This window comes from Periplaneta americana, chromosome 8, assembly GCF_040183065.1.
Source record: "Periplaneta americana isolate PAMFEO1 chromosome 8, P.americana_PAMFEO1_priV1, whole genome shotgun sequence".
Taxonomy (NCBI): domain Eukaryota; kingdom Metazoa; phylum Arthropoda; class Insecta; order Blattodea; family Blattidae; genus Periplaneta; species Periplaneta americana.
In genome coordinates, this window is record NC_091124.1 from 140,762,659 (window position 1) to 140,785,776 (window position 23,118).

A 23,118-nucleotide genomic window follows, 5' to 3' on the forward strand; every position below is an offset into this window, starting at 1 on the left:
TTAAATAAATAGAATAAAGTTTCAAAAATCCAAGTAAAAATGAGCTTTAGTATTACAGCGCTTGCATCATTAGTTGTGTCATCAGGCAGATACATATGCCTACTGTATTTAAAAGGTCAACATTTCTCTAAACCTTCAGATATAGCTGCTAGGATTATGGAGGTATGACAAAAAAGTTATAAACAACTCTGGAAAAGATTTGGTACAGACGGAAAGCAGTCGTGCATAGCATATTGTGCTAATTAAAATTTTTAACACACCACCCACTTACGTTAATTAAACTAAAGCTGCAGTTTCTATGGAAGTCATTAAGAAAATCAATGAGGCTCAAAAGGGATCACAAATGAAAACTACTAGATCTCGCGTGTATTCTGCTAATTGACGGCGGCGAATACTGATGAACTAAATTTTAACCCTTTCCAGCCCAATGATTCCATATGGCATCATACACTTTACCTGCTCTGAGAATGCATGTAAAATGCCAAATGACTCCATATGTTATCATAGCCATATTCTTAGTTATTTTTAAGATAGCTGGCACCCCTGAAATCCCGAAACAAAACATTATCGGGCAGCGTTTCTCCTTCATGTCAAAATATTTTTTGTTTAATTTTCAATTTAATTTGGGCTGGAAAGGGTTAAGCCATACTGCGCAATAAAATATAGGAATGAAAAAACAAAATTCGGAAAATCAATCAAAGAGTTTAATATCCTTGCATGCAAATACTAATATAATAGCACTGATATTATTTGTCACGGCAACAATTGAATACCGCCCCCCCCCGCAAGAAGGGTCTAAGTTACATTGTTCCACCATTTGAATTAGACACATTCCGGAGGGATATTCAATTAATGATACTTCAACAAATCGTCGTATAACTCCTATGTGCAAAATATACAATTTTTCAGTAAGAGGACAAAAACACATTTATTCATCCTATGGATTGTGACTTCTTGCATTTTCGAAAGAAAGAAATATAATTATATATAGAAGATTTTATTATTTGCCGTATCACTATTTAAGCTATTTAATACAGCATAAATCTGAAAATCGATAAATATGTCACACAGGAGTTATTGCAGGAACAACGACGAAATGTAAAGGTAACACTTCAACACACCATGAAGACAAATTGAAAACATGATGGTAGGGCTCCATGCCTTCATGGTGGCCCGACTTTCCAGTTGTTTCATTCAAATATATGAAATAGAAGTCTAAATAAAAATAACTTTAAGAGCAGAATTTCTTGTTGGTTGATAGATAGGCCAATGTTATGTTTAAATTCCTGTAAATATTATTTGCTTGTATCTACTGCATCAATGATGTTAAAAGACTGTAAATTGAATGAATTAAATTAAACTAAAATGAGTTGGTGTCGTTAACACCACGCTCCGATCATCTTTTAGGCCTACCCCAGGAAAGACCAAGTATTCAGAAGGTTGACGTTTCGACAACGAAAAAAATCCTTAAATATGGCAGTCCAGATATGGACTCGATTGATTTGCAAAGATTAATTAAATTACCATATTTATATATTTTTTGCTGATTGTGTTTATTAAAAGCTGTAAACTGTACGGAATATTGCTACGCATAACGTTACTTTTTTATTTATGTAATGATTAAAGTAAAATTCTGTAGGCCTATGTAAAACTGACGTACACAAAGTTCATTGTAACTGAATTATACATAAAATCGTACGATCGACTAGGTATAAATAACAATATAATGTCATTACAATAGGCACCGTGCATGGGTCTCAAAATCTTACTGGTGGCGCTGCGCAGTGTTACAATTCCTAATTAACTACAGGCTCGCAGTCATTCACTAGTATGTGTGATATAGAAATTACATGCGGCTTTCTGCCAATAAAAAGTTGTAATATTAGTAAGAATGGGTTCATTGCTTCATAGTGTTCTGCCCAAGGGCAGGTCTTTCACTGCAAACCAGCAATCTCCAGTCTTTATTTATTTTATAGACTCAGTGGAAAGTTCAGTACTGCTAGAGGAGTGTAAAAATGTATCTACAAAGTTCCTGAAATATCAGTGAAGTTGTTTGGCATTTAAATCAGATTTCAGACCATTGAATGAGGGTGAAGAGTCATATTACAAAAACATTGATATACTTATATTTGATGTCATGACATGTGTAATATTTGTATGTATAATGTCTCTATAAATTACGTATTTTTAATGTGATTTAATTCTAAAAGTAGTCTTAATTACACTTCCTGAATAATGGGCGACTGCAAATTCTCTAAAACACAACACACAATGAACAATATCATCAACATACTACCTCTGATTGAGGTTCTGGATGATATGTAAATCTGTTATCAGGCTGTACATCTCACTTGACGATATATGTCAGAGGAAGAACAATATTGTTTGTATGCATACGAAGTCTGACTAGTGTAATTTGTAGCTAGTCGGCGATATATGCAATGGAAGGGAAAAGGAACTGGCCACTCTACCCCATGATATTCTGGCCTAGTTGCCTCATAAGTGGTGCCTTGTTGGTATCACTTATGAGGTTCAGACTTCTCTTTGGACAGTTGAATAAACAACAAGATCAACATGCGTAAGCAGTTCAATTGATAGTTTTTGTAAAATGTTATACTGTATATTTTAATTCGCAGAATGCACCTTTCAACATGAATTCGAACAATGGCAACGCTGTAAGTAGTTTCGACTTCTTCAGCTGTTAATTTATCATCGTGAAGATACGGTGGAGTAACAACAATGATCCCTTTATCGGAGAGGTTTGTTATTATTCCGGGAAACCCTGATTTCATCACCACCTTCTAATAAAGTCAATAATCCGCAATCAGTTGTTATGAATGTGTCACTCGATCTGCCTCGGTAGCATTTAGATTTGAAGGCCACCATCTGATCCACATTGGGTGGCTGTTCCACTTCTGCAAAACTTATTGTCACTCTACATTTTTCAATATTGCACTATTGCAGGCATTGTTTCCTGAATACTTTCTGTGCTAGGCCAAAACCCAAAATTACAGTAACCATTGTGGATGTCAACAATATTAAAGTGGCGGTAAAAATACATTATAATTATAATTGTACGATTAACTCTGATCATCATCCTCATAGCAGAATACGACAATCCAGTTTTCATTTTAATTGGAAAATATGAGTAGACGATTTTCCTTACTAATCTTACTCTTGGACAGAATTTTTCGAAAGCTTTCGATGTGAAATTCACTAATAAAAATGACAAAAATAATATGTATGGTCTACGTCTTGGGGCGTTTCGACTATCTATGGCAGATATTTTTGAGTTAAATGATAGAATTGGAAATATTTCTTATTATGATTCTACGGGTATGATTGTGTTTCAATTGGCAGCAATTTTAACAATATATTCGAAACCACAAATGTCACTCCCATTAAGTCTGGTAGTTTTGTCTCATATTTTATTGTAGAATAATTTCGGAAACCTTGCATTTCATTAAACATATCATCTGTTCCTGAATGCGTATCATAACATTTCTTATGTGACTTCAGTTCGGCATTAATGGAATAGACACCTGAGTAGACAATTCACACAATTCAATTGTGAAAGAAAAAGACAAAATCACTAAGAATGGTTTCATTTACTTCTGCCTTATGGCTACTTCATTTTTAGAAATAACACTTGTTGAGCATTCGCCTTCCATAAAACTTAAATTTTCATCTTTTCTTCTTCTTTATGCGTCTCTTTCGTACCTTTCCGGAGCTAGTTGAGATGAGGCAGTCTTTTTCTTGTAATCTTTTATAAAAATACAGGGAACGGTATGCTAGTTTTGGGGGTGTTCTGATCTCGTTCCCAATAAAATGAATACCGCAATTTTTGCTACGGGTTGGTTTCAGCACTTGAAATCAAGAATTAAATATCGATATGAATACATTTAAAAATAAGTATATTATTATTTATTGTTGCTAATGTTATACATTATATGCTGTATATGTAAAGAACTCAGTAATTATCTATTATTTTAAATTTAAATGATAAATTCCTGTCGTTGCTAACTCAATGGTTATTTATAAACATAATACTAGGCCTATATACATTCTCATTTTTATATCAGGCCTAGTATATAATAATACTATGATTACAAGCAGTGTAGCCTTATTTACTTTCGTCTGCGTACTGCACGGATCCACAATTAGCGTCGTTGCTCTTCAGTTTTCTGTTTTGGGAATGAATAAAAACAATATCGGTTGGTGTGTTCCTATAAGCTTTACTGCACTCAAGAACACAGCAATTTGCATTACCTTTCCGCTTTTAAGGATCATACGTATTTCTAATCATTTAACCTGAGATGTTAAGTATATTCATACGCTTCAACCACAACTCTATCGCTGCTGTCCCGCAGTTAGTAAGAACACTCGCCACCAGAGGAGCTTGCACGGTGCCTATATGCATTACATACTAAACACTGAGAGCAAACTCATCTAAAATGAAATGTAAATAAATTAATTGCACACAAACTGTACAATAGATTACATATCAATAACAAAACGGCTGTCACAGAATTATAAACATTTTTTCAGTGGTGCAGCAATAAAAACAAGCAAGCTTGGGCGTGGGTTTGAATCTGGCTTAGGCTGATTCAATGGTTAAATTTTTCTTCGAGATTTTCCTCAGCTATAAGGCAGATGTCAATTAATCCCACGGCAGGTCCTCGGATTCATATCGCTATCAATTCTACCGGCGCTAGATAACCGCATAGTTGATACATCATCGTTAAATAATCAATTAAAAGAGGTTAAGGTAATCATAATTTTGTTAAATCCTCCATGGCAAAATTATTACAAGCATCGTAATTTGTATAATATAACATTTCCTCTAGTCCCTACAGGAATAATACGTATCTTCGTACAACACACAATAACGTAATGAATTCCATCCTCGGCTTTGGCTTAAGTCTTAAGATGACCTGGGTGGCCTTAGAATCCAATGCTCACAGATAGGCCTTCCTCCCTCAGTTTGACAGAGCCAGGGCTCATCCTCAGACGAATGACTGATTAAGCACCAAAGCCCTGAACCCCAAGCCCTTCCTATATCAGCATCGCAAATCCTAAATACACCCAAGACTTCAGCGCAGTCATTTTTAACTATTGCAGATAGATGAAATGAGAAAGTGGAGTGTGTTGGTATAAAGTGAGGAAAATGGAAGTACCCTGAGATAAACTATATTACAACGACTTAGTAATCGAAAAACCTACAACACTGAACGATCTTCCTATTTCCGTGTGTTCGGTAATCCGACGGCAAATAGAAAGAGCACTTGATACAATTCTCAAACAGTTTATTACTCTCAGTGACAGTGACACTGTGGGCTAAAGCAAGGATATGCACTATCACCTTTACTTTTTAATTTTGCTCTATGCCATTAGGAAAGTCCAGGATAACAGAGAGGGTTTGGAATTGAACGGGTTACATCAGCTACTAATCTATGCGGATGACGTGAATGTGTTAGGAAAAAATTAAACGATTAGGGAAAATACGGGAATTTTACTTGAAGCAAGTAAAGAAATAGGTTTGGAAGTAAATCCCGAAAAGACAAAGTATATGATTATGTCTCATAACGAGAATATTGTACGAAATGGAAATATAAAAATTGGAAATTTATCCTTTGAAGAGGTGGAAAATTTCAAATACCTGGGAGCAACAGTAACAAATATAAATGATACTCGGGAGGATATTAAACACAGAATAAATATGGGAAATGCCTGTTATTATTCGGTTGAGAAGCTTTCATCATCCAGTCTGTTGTCAAAAAATCTGAAAGTTAGAATTATTTATAAAACAGTTATATTACCGGTTGTTCTATATGGTTGTGAAACTTGGACTCTCACTTTGAGAGGGGAACATAGGTTAAGGGTGTTTGAGAATAAGGTGATTAGGAAACATATTTGGGGCTTAAGAGGGATGAAGTTACAGGAGAATGGAGAAAGTTACACAACACAGAACTGCACGCATTGCATTCTTCGCCTGATATAATTAGGAACATTAAATCCAAACGTTTGAGATGGGCAGGGCATGTAGCACATATGGGCGAATCCAGAAATGCATATAGAGTGTTAGTTGGGAGGCCGGAGGGAAAAAGACCTTTGGGGAGGCCGAGACGTAGGTGGGAAGATAATATTAAAATGGATTTGAGGGAGGTGGGATATGATGGTAGAGACTGGATTAATCTTGCTCAGGATAGGGACCAATGGCGGGCTTATGTGAGGGCGGGAATGAACCTCCGGGTTCCTTAAAAGCCAGTAAGTAAGTATAGCTTCTGCTGTATGAGATTATGGGTAGTCACGTATCAGAGATTGTTTAGTATATAGGCTGTTCATAATTGAAGTGGAATGCAACTGTTTTAATAAAAATGAAACTGAAAAAAACAAAGTCTTCTTTTCATTCATTTCATTCATTTATTTTATTCCATAGATCTTACATGAGCAATGAAGCTTTAAGATGTGGAACATGTCAACATTTTACAATATTACAATTACAATTTTTACAAAGTTTTATAGTTTTACAATTTAGTAATTTTCTAAAATTTTTACAATGTTGTACAAATTTTTTTTTTTTTTTTTTTTTTTTTTTTGGCGAGACTAGTAATAGTCCATAGAGTTCAATGAAGATTGTATCCTTAGCACAACTGGTAACAAGAGAACTGCTAATCGCAACACACTACTACCATCTAGCGGAAAATAGTACAATAATACATTTTCAAGACAGTTTAGTATTTTAGTAAGTCAATATTTTTTTTTATATTAGAGTACTTTATTTCTTCTAATCTTTATATACTTTCTTCCAATCGTGTAACAATTAATTAAATCCCACTCGAGTTTTGATTTTCCCTAAATAAATCAAAACCTCTAATGATATTACTTTAGATAAAAACCATTTAAAAACGAGAAAAATGTCAAGTTGAGCACAAAATGTGGTAAATATAATGGCAAGTCAATCAGAATGAACATAAATATTATATTACTTTATCCTTCATATTCTCACAGAACATGTTGTTTGTTGTTTATTCAACTGTCCGAAGACAGGTCTGAATCTCACAAGTGATACCAACATGGTATCACTTACAGTCTTAGCTAATTCATTAGGTCACAGTAAGGGGTACTGTAGGCTATGAGCTCTTCCGAGTAAAAACTTAAATGATTTTCGGTTGCTTGAACCGAATCTCTTTTTATGCGAGCATAGTTCGCTTGTTAACATGGTTAAGAGCGCTCTTCGCTCAAAGGAAATGCCCTCGATTGCGGGACCTTCGAACGAAAACGAGCGAGCGAAACATTTGCATTGCAGTACTCTGGAGTATGAATGTGTTAATCCATAAATGTAATAAGGCTGCGTGTTACGAAGTTTGAGTACTGTGAAATTTGGTGCGGCTCTCTGACACATACTGTTTCTTATATTCGGCTCTCTTGTAATTTCTAGTGAGTACCACTGATTTAAAGCGACAACGTTATGGACATAATTAAAGGTTAGTTACCGTAATTTTTACATGAAATGTAAGAAGACTGGTACAATTTGATAACCAAAGACGACGTAGTTATTTGAGAACATATTGATACAGCTCATGCATTTTGTCAAGACACTCGCTATGTGCAGTACGGGAACAACGTTTCTGTAAAAGGGATAGAAATAGAAGGGAAGGTCGGGCGTGTGTCTACAGAGTTCAAGGCAAAGGCAAACCCATTCCCCTATAATTCGTAAGTAGACTCATCCGATCCATTTCAACCATTTCGTTCTCCAGAATGATGTAATAAAGTTAGGAACGGATGAAAAGGCTTTAAATAACACAAGAAATATTATTTTCCGTATGGTGTGAACTGATTGAATGGTATAACACATGCGCAGATGTGCCCAACAGATACTTTGAAAATATTAAGCGATTAATCTTTTTTTGGAGCGACTATACATAACTGAGTTTTGGCTTCCATTCCCATTCTAATGTTTCTCAGCTGTATTGACAAGCATCAGCCAGCAGCACTTGTTATGTACGCAACGCGATACTGTGTAGCGTTTCAAAAATTAAATTACTATGAAGTTACTAATAATCACATGAATATGTTAATATTACAACCATAAGATATAACATTACTAGTAACTTGAATTATGAAAGATGAGTGGAACAGAGAAAAATTCTCTCCGGCATCGGGATTTGAACGCGGGTTTTCAGCTCTACGTGCCGATGCTCTATCCACTAACCCACACCGGATTCCCATCCCGATATCGGATCGAATCCAGTTTAAGTTCCACCTCTTGGGTTCCCTCTAGTGGCCTACCCTCATGCACTGCGTCACAGATGTATGACAATGGCACAATGTCCATATATGTGCAGAGGTGCACTCGTTATGAGTGACTAAGTGGCCGGGATCCGACGGAATAAGCGCCGTCTTTAAATCACTAAGTGATTATTTTTCGCATATCATATATTATTATGATGTACCGAAGTACATATGATATTTCCGTGCAGACATTCTGCATCATCATACGATGAAAGATGAGTGGAACAGAGAAAAATTGTCTTCGACACCAGGATTTGAATCCGGGTTTTCAGCTCTACACCGGATTCCCATCCCCGAAAACCCGTGTAGCAGCACCAGCGTCGTTCGCGCGCAGAACTGCTAGCTGTCCGGTATTATTATAGTAAGGTATTTGCTACTACGAACTTGATTGCTATGCACTATGTAGCTTTGGATCATAACTTCTGACCCCACATCCGGCTATTTAGTCAACAATCTAGTTCACTTCAGCTGAAAATGTAGCTTTGAGACACGGCCTAAAATAATGTTTAAAGCATTCTAAAAAAAGGTACTAACAATGTCAATGTTCAAAATTAACGTGTTATTCTTTACATTATTTCACTTCCAAAGCATCTTCAGATTTCACAACTCCAATTGCAGATGAGGAATCCATATTTGTTTAGTGAACAAGTCATCAATCAAGCAAGCATTTTCGTTTACTAGGTACTACCTGTGATAGGCCTACTACGGACTTGATTGCTATGCATTATGTAGATTTGGATCATGACTTCTGACGTCACATCCGGCTTTTTAGAAAACTATCTAGTTCACTTCATCGAAAATTGTAGCTTTGAGACACGGCCTAAGTGGTTTTCGTGAATTTCTCTGTCCTCATCCATAGCGCCAAAGTTATGCAAACCGTTTTATTTTTATTTATGAGCAGACCTTGGATATTTAGACTCTAAAAAGGAACGTTTCGGTATCTGAAGTAGGTTTTAAAATAATAAAGTAGGTCCCAAAATATTATTTTTAAGCATTTATTGTACATGCACATCAGAAGAGGACATCAATGTCAGAATTAAGATATGGGAAACTGAACTTAAGTAGGCCTACCTAAATGTGTGTAAATTTCGTTATACTTACGTACCTTAGAAGGAGACAGTCTTAAAATAAAAATATAGGGAACTGGAATACCTACATTAAATTATATAAATTTGATTTTACTTATTTTTGGCATCTTAGAAGAGGCCAATAATCTTTGGAATAAAATACAATAAACTGAAACTAAAATTATAATCCTTAAATTTAATTAAACTGCTAATGTACTGGTACATATATGAAAATATTAAGAAATTATAGTACAAAAATCATGAAAATGTTAAAAATGTGTTGATATTATATTGGATTTTAACCTACTAAGGAACTCTGTATCTCTTAGGTTACAAGGAAATTCATTTGTTTTTTTCGAAGAATACTGTAAGTTCATGCATTTTTATGACACGTTAAGTGAAAATAAAGAGTAGACCTAGACCTAATTTGTAAACAATACATTAAAAAATTAATACACAACGTAAAGATTAATTTTTGGTCCTACAGAATTATCTATTATGGTTACCATTGGTTATTAATAGAGTCAAATTAATACACGTTAAAATACCTTTGAATATAAGAAAATTATTAAATATTGCTTCGGAATATGTATGATGAGAGTTTCTTGTGTTAAATTTTACCGTACCTTGTTAACATGTTTCGGCCAATTTTGGGTCATCTTCAGAACTGGTCGTTGTTGGTCTTGGCGCCTCTTGTTTCCTGTGAGGGTGCGTTCGTAGTGTAGAGTCAAAGAGTGTATGTGTTTTGAAACTGAGTTGTGTGTTTTCGTGTGTCTGTATATTTCATATTGTTCTATGTGTTGAGTTTCTGGCTTTTTGGTTGTATGTGCAGTATTTCCATGTCTGTGTTTATGTCTTTGTAGGTGTGGTTGGCATTTGTGATGTGTTCTGCATATGTGGAGGTATTTTGTAATTTTGTTATGGCTGTGATGTGTTCTTTGTAACGTGTTTGAAATGATCTGCCTATCTGTCCTATGTAGAAGTTGTTGCAGGTGTTACATTTGAGTTTGTGTACGCCTGTGTGGTTGTATTTGTTTGTTTGTGTTGTTCGTATGTTGAGATGTTTTTGTAGAATGTTGTTTGTTCTGTATGCGATGTTGTAATTTAATTTCTTGAATGAGGTTGCAATTTTATGTGTTTTTTGTTTTCGTATGTTAGTGTAATGTATTTTTTGTGTTCTTGTCTTTGTGTTGTATTCTTCTGTTTTTTGTGGTTTTGTTTTGTCTTACGTATTATGTTGTCTATTATGTTGGGGTAGTATCCGTTTCCTTGTGTTATGTATTTGATTGTGTTTAGTTCTTCGTTGTAATCCTGTTGGTTCATTGGTATGTTGAGTAGCCTGTGTACCATTGTTCGGAATGCACACATAAAATTGCAACCTCATTCAAGAAATTAAATTACAACTTCGCATACAGAACAAACAACACTCTACAAAAACATCTCAACACACAAACAACACAAACAAACAAATACAAACACACAGGAGTATACAAACTCAAATGTAACACCTGCAACAACTTCTACATAGGACAGACATGCAGATCATTTCAAACACGTTACAAAGAACACATCACAGCCATAACAAAATTACAAAACACCTCCACATATGCAGAACACATCACAAATGCCAACCACACCTACAAAGACATAACACAGACATGGAAATACTGCACATCCAACCAAAAAGCCAGAAACTCAACACACTAGAACAATATGAAATGTACAGACACATGAAAACACACCCCAACAATATTCTCAACATACAACTCAATTTCAAAACACATACACTCTTTGAGTCTACACTACGAACGCACCCTCACAGGAAACAAGAGGCGCCAAGACCAACAACGACCAGTTCTGAAGATGACCCAAAATAGGTCGAAACATGTTAACAAGATACGTTAAAATTTAACACAAGAAAGTCTCATCATACATATTCCAAAGTGATACAGTGTTAAAAGTTGTGTAATCATTATGCATATTAAATATTGTTTTCAAATTATTTAGATGATTCATTTCTACCAAGTTTATAACACATTTCTAATCCTAATAAGCTTTATAAATATTATTCGTCTATTGAATTTACTTAATACAACGATTATATTAGGCTATATTTATACATTTATTTCTGAAATGAACTAAAATATGCTTATATGAAATTATCTTTCCCTTTCATTGCAAGCTATGATAAATTCAAAGGCAGATGTTCAAAATAAATTATACTGTCAATTAAATGTACATCCACTAAGCATTGTATTGTTTATTAAAATATATTGCACTTGGTATTTAATATTGGATGAAAGAAAAATTAAATTGGTCAAAAAAACATAACGCCACAAATTAGATATGTAAGCAATGTCAGTAACTGACTGAAGCACATGGCACTGTTTTACAAAATGCTAACAAAACCCTTTCAGGATACCCATGTCATAAATATCTTCCCTATTCCACTCATCAGCTGCCAGTGTCGTTCTTTCTCCTCTTCGACTTAAGTGTGAATGAACCCTGAAACATCTATGGGTGGGAGTTGAGATGGTTAGTGAAATAACAGGGTTTGCATTGTGTCAGTAAGCAAGGTTTATCTACATTTCTACAGACATTAAGCCAGTAAGTGAAAGACCAAGGAAATGGATACATAGTGATTCGTGTGTTATAAAATGTATGTTGTGAAATTTGAAATATGGCATTCTGGTGTGATCATCATTATGTAGCCTAATTGAAAATTTTCTGCAAATGCCGTTTAGTGCACTGAGTTATAGCGATAAAGTTAAAATAATAGAGGATTGTCCTCCAAAACCTCGTCTTAATATGGAAACAAAGATCTGCATTATAAACGATAAGGTAAGACTGTTAGCAGAGTATTTCTCTTTTTTTTTTCCTTCTGCTGTACGGAGGAGGGACCCGAAGACTTACACTACAGCCTAAAGCTTATTGTGCTTACCACTCCTATTCTGTGAATGAGTGAGTAGCCGAACGGCCGCACTCTTGTACAAGTACAGCACACCGTACCATGAACTTAACCCTGAGCTATGCTATGGATGATAGGCCTATGTGAATTAATAATGGCAAAATGAGTCCGAGGTCCAACATCGAAAGTTACCCAGCAATTTTATTCTGCTTTAATTGGTTGCAGGAAAACCCCGGAAAAAACCCAACAAGGTAACTTGTCACAACCAGGATTCGAACCCGGCCCCGCTCGTTTCACTGTCAGACGCGCTGACCGTTACTCCATAGCAGTGGACGAGTATAATTTTTACGTGTGGGAAACTGAAAAAAATGTTAGAAGAAAACTATTTGGATATATATAATTCCGGACATGTGGGCTGATAGTCTAGGTTACAGTTGTTGGTTTTTGAAGTAATTATAAGCATTATGAAGATGCTTAAGGTTTTATTCAGATTTAAAATATGAAAAAAATCCACCCTTAAAAAAATAATTTTATAACTAGTAAAATCAAATACGATACAGATATTTTCGTGCTATTCTTGAATTACTTTACTGGAAATTATATACAATCAACAAATTGAAAAAATATCATGAATAATGAAGAGAAATCAGTCTTTTCACTTGGAATGTAATCACTGTTTTCCAGCATCGTACATTGCATTACTTTCTGTACACCAGCTAAAAAGTTCTTCATAAAATGCTCATTTGAGATGTACATCTGCATTTTTTCCAAGTCTTTGTTTTATTGGAACTTTTCCTGCTAGGTAGACTGGGCCTGTTGGTGGAGGAACACATTCTCGCACAAGTGCCATGAAGAATGTGTGGCTTACTAATTCATTGATACTACTAGATACTTTGATCTATCCAACTCTGTCATGTGTATACTCAAAGTGGAATAGGGTACATATTGCAAAATTGATTATCTCATTTCTTTGTTCCTTCTTTCTTCAGAAACAGCAGTCTTTTGTAATATTTCTTCTGTTTTCAGCTGTGTGCACTCAATCATCACTGACAATTGAATAGTTCTAGAATGATGCATGTTGGTGACTACTGACTAATTAAAACAAATTGTGATCTTAACTTGCCTCTAACAACCAACGAACAATGTTACTGACGTCCTTTTGAGGAAAAACGGTGTGTTTATCAATGTACTTTCAAACTATGATAAAAATGATGTTAAAAAGCATGACTAACGCCCTTTTAAAAAATTCAATTCACTTAAGATTCAAACATACATGATTCTTAATTATTGATGTAAAATTATATTATATTCAATTAACTTTAATAATTATTATTACTAAATTACTTTTGGATTGCTTCTCCTGTTTCAGAAGCCACGCTATGCCACTGCTAGTACAGCACTTCTGTGAAATTACCTAATAATCGTGCAACTAATAGAAATAATAATTAGATTAAAAATATTTAGACTGTTAAAAGACTTAGTTGCCCTCTTTGCAATGAACATTGATGTAACAACGTCAACCATCTCATGTCATAAATTGTGCTATTTATTGCAAGAAATAAGTGATCATTTCAAGTGTAAATAACTTAATGGTTTATCAACATAACTTGATGTAAGAACTCTCCGAGTTTCGGAGAATGCTCAATGCAACTCGATATGTGTGCCTTGAGTTGCTCTGCAGACATCTAAAAGTTATTCAACTTCCCGCCAAGTGTTCTGTAGCATTTGTGGAGTCACTAGTACAGCTGTATTTTTGATGCGCTGCCTCAATTCCTTCATTGTGTTAGTTCTGCCTCTCTGGTACACAGCATCCTTCACAAAACCCCAGAAAAAAAAGTTCAAGGGGTCAGATCTGGTGACCTGGGTGACCAGGCAAGGGGTCTTCGTCTTACGATCCACCTATCGGGGAATTTTCATCCAAGAACTCATGCACCCATTGATAATAATGGGGTGGGGCCCCATTCTTCTGAAAAACCGATCCTGGGGAAAGTTGGCCAACAACAAAGTTCTGTAATATGTACACATACACATTTCCTGTTTCTACAAAGAAGAATGGTCCAATGACGGAGTTTCTCGTCAATCCACACCAAACATTCAGTGTTAGCCATAGCACGCACTGAACTTTATGTTGTGGTGTCCACATGTTTACTATAGCGTGTTCTCCTACAACACCCCACCAGACTTGTTTTAGTGCCTTAGCAACAAACAAACGAAAATTATTCATAAACAAACGAAAGTTACGCATGTAGCTGTTTTCAAACTTTGTTGCATAAGCTTGGACAGTTTCTCTATCTTGTCAGATGTAAATCACAACGATATTTTCATCTGATTTTAAATATTAAGTAGTGAGCATTTATTTCTCGATCTAAATGGGACACAGTGTATATTATATACTGTATATATAGGCCTGTGTGTGTGTGTGTGTGTGTGTGTGTGTGTGTGTGTGTGTGTGTGTGTGTGTGTGTGTGTGTATATATATATATATATACACACATTAATGGCAATGTCAAGCTTCTTATACCACTACTTCATTGAAAGAAATAGAAGAAAAAGTAATAGAAATACTGTAATAATATACATAGGCCCTAATCGCTACACTAACCAGAAAAAAAATTCCGAAATTAAAATATCTGCAGTACTGGTACCAGTACTTACTCACATTTGGTGTGAATGATATAGAATGTGTTGAATGTTATAGCCTATGAATATTCCAGAGTTAACCAATATCTACAAACTACTACCCAAAGCTTATCAAGTCTGTATGGCCAGTATCAAAATTATATAGTGAAATGGCTATCTTATAAAACACACAGCACAAAAGTAACATGTACATAATTGGCAAAAATTATGATAGAAGAGGAAAAATACTTTTTATATTATTAACGTTTTACGTCACACTTTTATTGCAATTAGGCCCCCTATTATCATAAAACCAATTAAACTTATAATTCATTAAAATATCTCGCATTCCTATGAATCAAGACTATTTAAGCAACAATACTTAACTTCAATTAGGTGTTAGACAAGCCAGGTTAGGTTAAGTAGGTTAGGTAGATTAGGTACCAGTAAGATTAAGTAGGTATTGTAGAATTGTAGTCGATATAATTTGCGTTCGTTTTTTCAAAACATACCTTTCAGAGTCACTGCAATGACGTCAAAAATTCTAGAGATTGAAAATAAAGTTTTCTGTAAACCTAAAAATAATATACTGGAGTTGATAAAACTCACCTCTTCAACTTCTCTTGTGAACTTCACAGGCCGCAAGTAGTAGAGGAGAATGCACACATGAATTAAATTGATGCCCACAAAAGTAGCATTCCAGAGGAAGGCATCAAAGCAGCACAACACAGCCCATCCCCATAGGGCAAAAAATGCACATCCCACAAGAAGTGTGCATCTCAGGTACAAAATCCCATACATGCCATTCGGGGCAAGATAAGACAGGAAGAAGAAAGTGTTTGCCAATTGAAAATAAACATGATTGACAGGCTTCCACTCCGCACAGTATGAAACGAATAATGCCGGAAGAAATGACACATTATGCGGCTCGTTAGGCCAATCTTCTGAACTTTCATGTAGTTTTGTCACGTCTGTTTCATCGGCAACTCCCATGGTGGCGGAAGGAGATGTCGATGACATCACTGGCATAAAGGTTGTGTTTGAGTCCATGCTGCTCGAGACGGACCAACCCACACTACCGGCATTGCCGCTGACTTCCACCAACACAGCGGCCAAGGCACTGACAAATAACATTGAGTTTTATCTCCCACTCCACAATGGTTTGGGATTGAACTTATGCTGCCCACGCGATGGCAGAAATAACGGTTACTATAGAAAAGATCATATTCTCAAATCATGTATTACCACTATATAATATCGAGTTCGAAATTTTAGTAGCACAAATTATTCACATTTTCATATTTATTCACTAAAATTTCACAATGCTTGGGAAGTTGCAGCTCACAGAATTTACCACTTCAAGTAACTGGAACATATGATTCTTGAGACCTGCAAAAAATAAATACAAATTAATGTCAAGACAACTCTTTCCCTTTTTGGGAGATGTTTTTATGAAACACAATAGCTACAGATCCAGAAACAAAATCTGAGCCACCTGAATTTTCCAAGTTCCAGTTATAACACGCTGGACATGCTCAATGCTTACTGAGTATGCACTGTATGTTATAACTGGAACTTGGAAAATTCAGGTGGCCCAAATTTTGTTTCTGAGTCTGTACATTATGATACATACATGACAAAGGAAAGATATATGCAACGTCGTATGTACGATTGTCATACTAAGTGCAGAACCTGTATGAAAAGTAGACAATTCTATGACTTATCAGCAATAGATGTGTGTTTAATGCTCAGGGTTTATCTTTCTTGTTGTTTCCCAATATCTGGATGTAAGATCCACAGAAGTCTCAACAGATTCGCAATTTTCCAGGAGTTCAATGTTCATATCCTCTGTCTTTTTATATAACAAACATTCGGGGAAGTCAATAAACCAATTCAATGATGGTGTTTGTTGAGGTTATTGTGACCAGTAACCAATCTGAACATGGACACAGCGGATTTTCGAGGTCAAGAATAATCAGGTATCAATTTTAAATTCAATAAATTTTTCCACTTTGAATTGTTATATTCTGCTATTAAATTGTCCTGATAGTTGGAGTTAATTCCCCATTTTATAACCCTTTTCTTAGATTCGTATAAAAATATGCAGTTTGTTTTTATGTTAATTTTAGTTTCTTTCTTGGCTAATATCAGCTTTCTCATTACCATTCAGTCTACAGTGGGCTGGAATCCTTTGAAGAACTAAGCTATTATTTAAATTTTGAATTCGTTTTACCATGAAATGAATTTATTAAATTTCTTCCATTTTAGTGGATACAGTCGAACTTTGCCTGGATTGCAGCTTCAGACCCAGATAGGGAAACTATGTTTTTATATTTGTGTAACCAAATATATTTTGGAATGATGTGTAAATAGCTTCAAACTCGCCTTCAAAATTCGTTGTATATTTCCTACGTAAGAATGATTTGGCTCTCTATTTTTATTATTTTCCACGAACCTTTATTTGTAAAAATATCTTTACAACTATTGCAATAGCTCATACTTTCTGTGTGAAAATGAATTATGGAATTACTTTGTTAAAAAGTTAACAAACGACAGTGTGGAACAGTACAAATTCTGGTTTCTCATCTGAGAAATGTGGGGTTATATCAAAGAGATTGTTACCTAATTTTGTGATTCCCAAAACTTACTCCCTTTCATATTTCTTTCATTTTGTCATTGGTAATATCCTGTTTTTTTTTTTTACAAAAAAAAAACTATATAACTTACAACACATTATTATCTATTGCACAAGTAAAACAAGTATCTTATTTTCGTAAATTATATGTTGTCTAATTTGCACTACCCATAACGTCATAGATTGACTTTTTTCTGAGATTTAAAGATAACTCCTCAATGAATATTTTCACATTACCATCTAAAACCATACTCTAATACAGGCCCTATAGTACTGGTACAAATATCGAAATACTTAAACAGAATAAATTTTATTCTAGAAATATTGTAGCACTTCTGTTCCAAAATGTTGAGAGTATTACAAGGAAAATTAAGGCAGCTATTTCAATAAAACAAGCCCTCACTGTAACTTGCCTGCAGAACAACCACTTAAAGAGTTGGTAGGAAATATCTTAATCTAGATCTGCAGCATTGAAAGCTAATGTACTAGTCAGATAAAAGATGTAGACTCCTTGGCATTGCAGTAGCAGACTAGGTTCCATTGTCATTGATCTTGGCCTTTAATGACTCTTACCAAGACTGACTACTCGCTTGCTAGCAAATGATACACATTCAATCCCATCAGGGCTAATTTACTGTCAATGAAACATTATTTTATCTTCGAGTAAATGATAGTAAAACTTCAACAGTATGTAACCAAAAAAACCCGAAATGTTGTATCCTATAACTAAGACTGGATATATCGAATATGAATATTATAATTTTTATGATTACAAATCATGTATCTTACACTTAAAATAGATACAGTACTACGTCGAAAGGAAACTATCGACATGAAATTCAATTTATGAATGAAATGTATAAAATTCTGTATAGAACATGAAGAAATAACTAATAGGCCTATCTAATAAAGTAAAGCACATCTCCCTTCTCACTCGAATAATTACCAAATCCTATTATCGTCTGGATTAGTTGCCTGATTGGTGTCACATATGGGGTTCAAACCTATCTTCGGACAGCTGACTAAACAGCAATATCCGAAAGATTCAGAAATGGTCAGTTTTTCTACTATTGCGACCTATACCTCCCGCGTGTTATTAACAAATAGCAGGGGGAAAGGGGTAAGGGAGATGTGCCTTCTTGGTGCGGTTCTTCTGGAGTATTACCTAAAACTTATATTTAGAAATAGAGGTTATGATTTATAGGTACATTATATTACATTGCATACAGATTTGCTGTCAAGTTAATTTATTATTCATGAATGGAACAATGTAGGCCTCTCATTAAAATATACGCATTTATACCAAATGAAAAGGTTTAACGTATTCAATTGAGATATTTTTCAGATGCAAAGAGGTGGTTAACAAATCAGTCATATCCTGTCATAAGAGTTACCAATGCGAAATAAGTTACAGAATAACAATTTCGGAAGGAGATGAGGGAGGGAGTAATTTTCTATATTCTTTCTCTTAATATACTTATGAATATACAATTAACAAGGCGAAGAAAATGTATATAGGTACTGTTCTATTAACAATAAAAACTCTTTATTTATTTACTTATTGGTCTCTTGCCAACAATTTGAATGTAAACCTACTTCTGGCTACAAGTATCGGTATTAGTCATATTTGCATCAGTTCTTTTACTTTTAATCACTTAGCTACAGCAAGTGACTTCAGTGACATTCATTAAGGTTAATATCTCAGAGCAAAATTTATCAAATAAATTTTATAATATACCTAGTATTTAAATTGTTTCTTACAATATTACCCTGAATGCGTTTAGCTATATTTCATATGGTTAAACGTTGACCAGTACAGCAGAGGAGACAAGACTTGTCCTGTGACCGTATCATGTGCGGTGGCTATATCACCAATGGGTATGGAGGGGGAAGATAGGTTTTAGTCTGAGCCGTGTTGGGAGATTCGTATAATATTAACCATTATGAAACAAACTCTCTTTCTGATAGCTCATCCTTTCCCCTTTCGCACAGCACACATGCGAAGTCTCGCCTCCTCACCTGAAAGTTGCAAATTCTTAGGGCCTAACTTATTTTACCTATCTCACCTAGGGTTCTCTGTAAAATTGGAGTATAATAAATAAATAAATAAATAAACATATAATTTTTAATTTACACTATAATGCAATGTGCCCTGTTTTTTAAGGTTTTCCTCCACACTGAACAAATATTTATTTGAAATATGTTGCCAAGTAATGAAGAAAAAATGTATAAGACCATTACGAAGATTAAATTTGAAATACCAATATGCTTCAAGAACAAATAATAATAAAATTTTCCCTGTTGTAGTTTGTTGGTTCTACTATATAGTCAGTCTACTAGTATCTAATTATTTCATAACAAACACAGAAACATGATGAACGTTTTATGTATGTTGTTTCACTAGTTAAAAAATCTTAAAAAAACATGAATTGTGAAGTAATTCCTGTTACATTTACTACTTAAATTTAATTTTTTTTATAAATGTGTATGATATGTTCATTGCTGCTAATTTATTATTATTATTATTTTTATTATTATTATTATTATTATATTGTACAATGTATAAATTCTTTTAAGTTGTATTATTAACGAAATTTCATTATGATTTTTATTACAAAACAAATGTATCATACCAAGTAAGCTATCCTCATGTTCATTTAATATTCAGTATAATTTTATATAAATATTGCTTTTTGTCACTAATGTAATTTACTATGCGATGGAAATTCGTACTTATGGAAATAAGCTTTAAAACTATTCGATGTACGTATATGTCAGGTTTTGTGTATTCACATATTTACATACATAGATAACATTTAAGATAAACTTTTAGGAAATCTTGACATTAATTTTCGTAAACTACAAATATATAAAACAGTAGGCCTATCTTTTCTCATTAGGCAACACTGATAATATCTTTATACTGTGGTTGATACACCACTAAGAGTTTGCTAATAACAGTAAAATGCTATCTGAGGGTGGCTTGGCACGAAATTTTTGCAAAGTGTTGTTTAAAAAATATAATTTATAACTCGAAATTCTTCTGATGGAGCTTGTGATTTATTTTACGTCTACATGAAAATAGCTATTTCAGAATAAATTAGGCCTACATTACGCTCTGTACTTGTATAAGGGGATTAAAAAGCCAGTTTCCAAATTTTTACAGGATTACATACACAAACAAATTAATGCTCTTCTGTATAAAGTAATTAATGCAAGATTCAAAATGTAATTAATGCAATCGAATTTCTGGCATACGGTAATCTGTAGCCTATTTGCTCTATTTGAACTGTATTTCTTTGAATTTCATTTTATGCTTAGATTAAGAAAATGAGCAACTTCGCGCAAAGGAAACAAGTTAATCAAAATGATCAGCTATGTTGTTGTGAGGTCTAACCGCACACCTGACAGTAATGTCCTACCTAAATTATTCAGCGAAGACTACTATGAGACTGAAGTTCAAACAGTAACACATCACAGAGAAAGCAAATGTTGGCTGAAAATTATCAAGTGCACTATGGTAAAGAAATTTAATTAAACAATAATTATTACTCATACAAAGAAATGCTATCTGGTACAGTGGTACTTAATATCGTTTTCTTATAACCAATATATACTGTTGTTAAAATTATTATATTTCCAAGCTACAGTAGGAGTGTACTTCGCAAACCTCTTTTTCACATTCTGTTTTAAAATATTTTAAATCATAAGGCTACATAAAATACAAATTACTCATTACTTACACAGTATTCCCAATCACATAACATGTAAAAAAAAATTACATCACGTGTAGGCCTACCATTATCATACTTTCAAGGAAACAAGACGCAAGAAACCAGTAATTCATCAATTCATCATTTTTGTTATTAATAATAAATAACATTTCTCAATTTTTTCATATTAATCCCATGCTTTCTTTGAAAGTTCAGATTTGGAAAGTGGTTACATGTGATCTATCCCAAAATTCTACCTTCAAATGCCTTCGACCAACATACATGCATATACAACCGGCACAAGATAATGAGGGTGTCCTGCACATTAGACCTGACAACAGTTGCTCTGTCAACATTAGAGGCAAAACCAAAATCAATAGCTGACTTACCACTTTCTAGAGGTTTAAATCTACATTAATACTTAATTGAATATTAAATAATTTGCAACGGAGCGACATATCTCACACATACTACTTAGAAAACACTTTAAATTGGAAATTTCATCTATGTACGGAAAGAACCTCCAAGCTTCCAGGCATATCAACACGATTTGACAACCGGCGTCAGCACCATCCCAAAGAGGACTAAACGTAAAGATCCATTACTCGAATTGTAGCTCAGCCATGTAACTTGACTACTGCGACCTCTCTTGATGAACCAATGAACTTCATACCATTGATGATACCGGTACTGGTTGCTCTCTGGTGAATTATACAATTTTTCGTTAATATTTAATATCGGTGGCAGTATGATCATAACTATGATTACGTATGTAATACATTCGAAATGTCTCAGTTTAATGAAACATTTCATATAAACGTCTCATAGCCCTTATTATGAAGATTATAAAAAAATTTAAATCCCTAGCTTCATTCTCGACTAAGAGATGGTGCCAGAATCGTAATGTAAATAAAGTCCACAGATTCTTTTATCTTTTTACTCCAACTTCTCAGGTAATTGGAGAAAGCATGCGTGGGATTGGAGAGTTTGAAGAGCAGAGGATAAATTATGTCACTGCGTACGGTATACGAATTTTTTCTACGACCATGCTGGAATGAAGTTATTATGCAATGATCATCTGTATCATGTCATGTTGATTCAGGTTATCATTTCGATACAGATTTCTTATTTTAATAAATACCATTGATTTCGAGATGTTAAATGCGTTAATCAAACTGATTTTGCAGGTAATAAAGTATTGTTCACTTTTACAGCTTCCTCCATTATTTCCATATCATCAAAATTGCTTGAATCATACATTATTCAATAATTTTTATATTTCAGTTAATGTTAAAACTTACAAAAAGAAACTGTGATTATATTTATGTGTTTCCGTACCTGTAGAGACTGCAAATAAGAATTCTTTTGTTTCCCACTGTCTCAAACGTCACTGTTTTGTTTCCCATTATCTAAAATCATATTCATATTTCCATATTGTCAATATAAAGAAGTATGTATATAAAAATGAACCCAGATAAGACTGACGTCCTATATATAGGACACCGGACATTCTATTTTTTTTTAACATTGTTGTGTAAGGTTTTCATAGTCGGCAATCATGACACCATAATTCTTATGTGTTGTAAATTGCCTCCATTTTTTTTTTATTGTGTTGAGTCTGTTATAGTCATTGTTGTTAACATATTTGTGTGAGTCATGGCTGTGGAGCAGAACATGTTGTTCTCGTAGTCGGTATATATCACATGCTATATATATATAATGCTTTTGATATTGATAGGGCACACTCGTATGATGTACGTCGTATATAATAATTCATAATTAGATTCATTTTTTTATTTAGTGTTATGCCATATCATGATAAAGTTAGGCGTACTACATGTAGTACGTCAGTCATAAGAGGGGACATTTCGTGAGACTGAT

At 34.2% G+C, this 23,118-nt stretch overlaps 1 protein-coding gene across 5 annotated transcripts in view; it reads right to left on the reverse strand.

Annotated features, from left to right (window-relative positions):
• The window catches only part of LOC138705106 (blood vessel epicardial substance-like), a 902,265-nt gene extending 880,459 nt beyond the window's left edge, over positions 1-21,806 (reverse strand). For all 5 annotated transcript variants that reach the window (XM_069833734.1, XM_069833733.1, XM_069833732.1 and 2 more), the window contains exons 1-2: positions 21,627-21,806; positions 15,499-16,278 (exon numbers count right to left, since the gene is read on the reverse strand). In XM_069833734.1, the coding sequence (XP_069689835.1) occupies positions 15,499-16,023 (525 nt within the window). In that variant the 5' untranslated portion in view covers positions 16,024-16,278; positions 21,627-21,806. The remainder of the gene's footprint in view (positions 1-15,498; positions 16,279-21,626) is intronic.
• Positions 21,807-23,118: the final 1,312 nt, after the last annotated feature.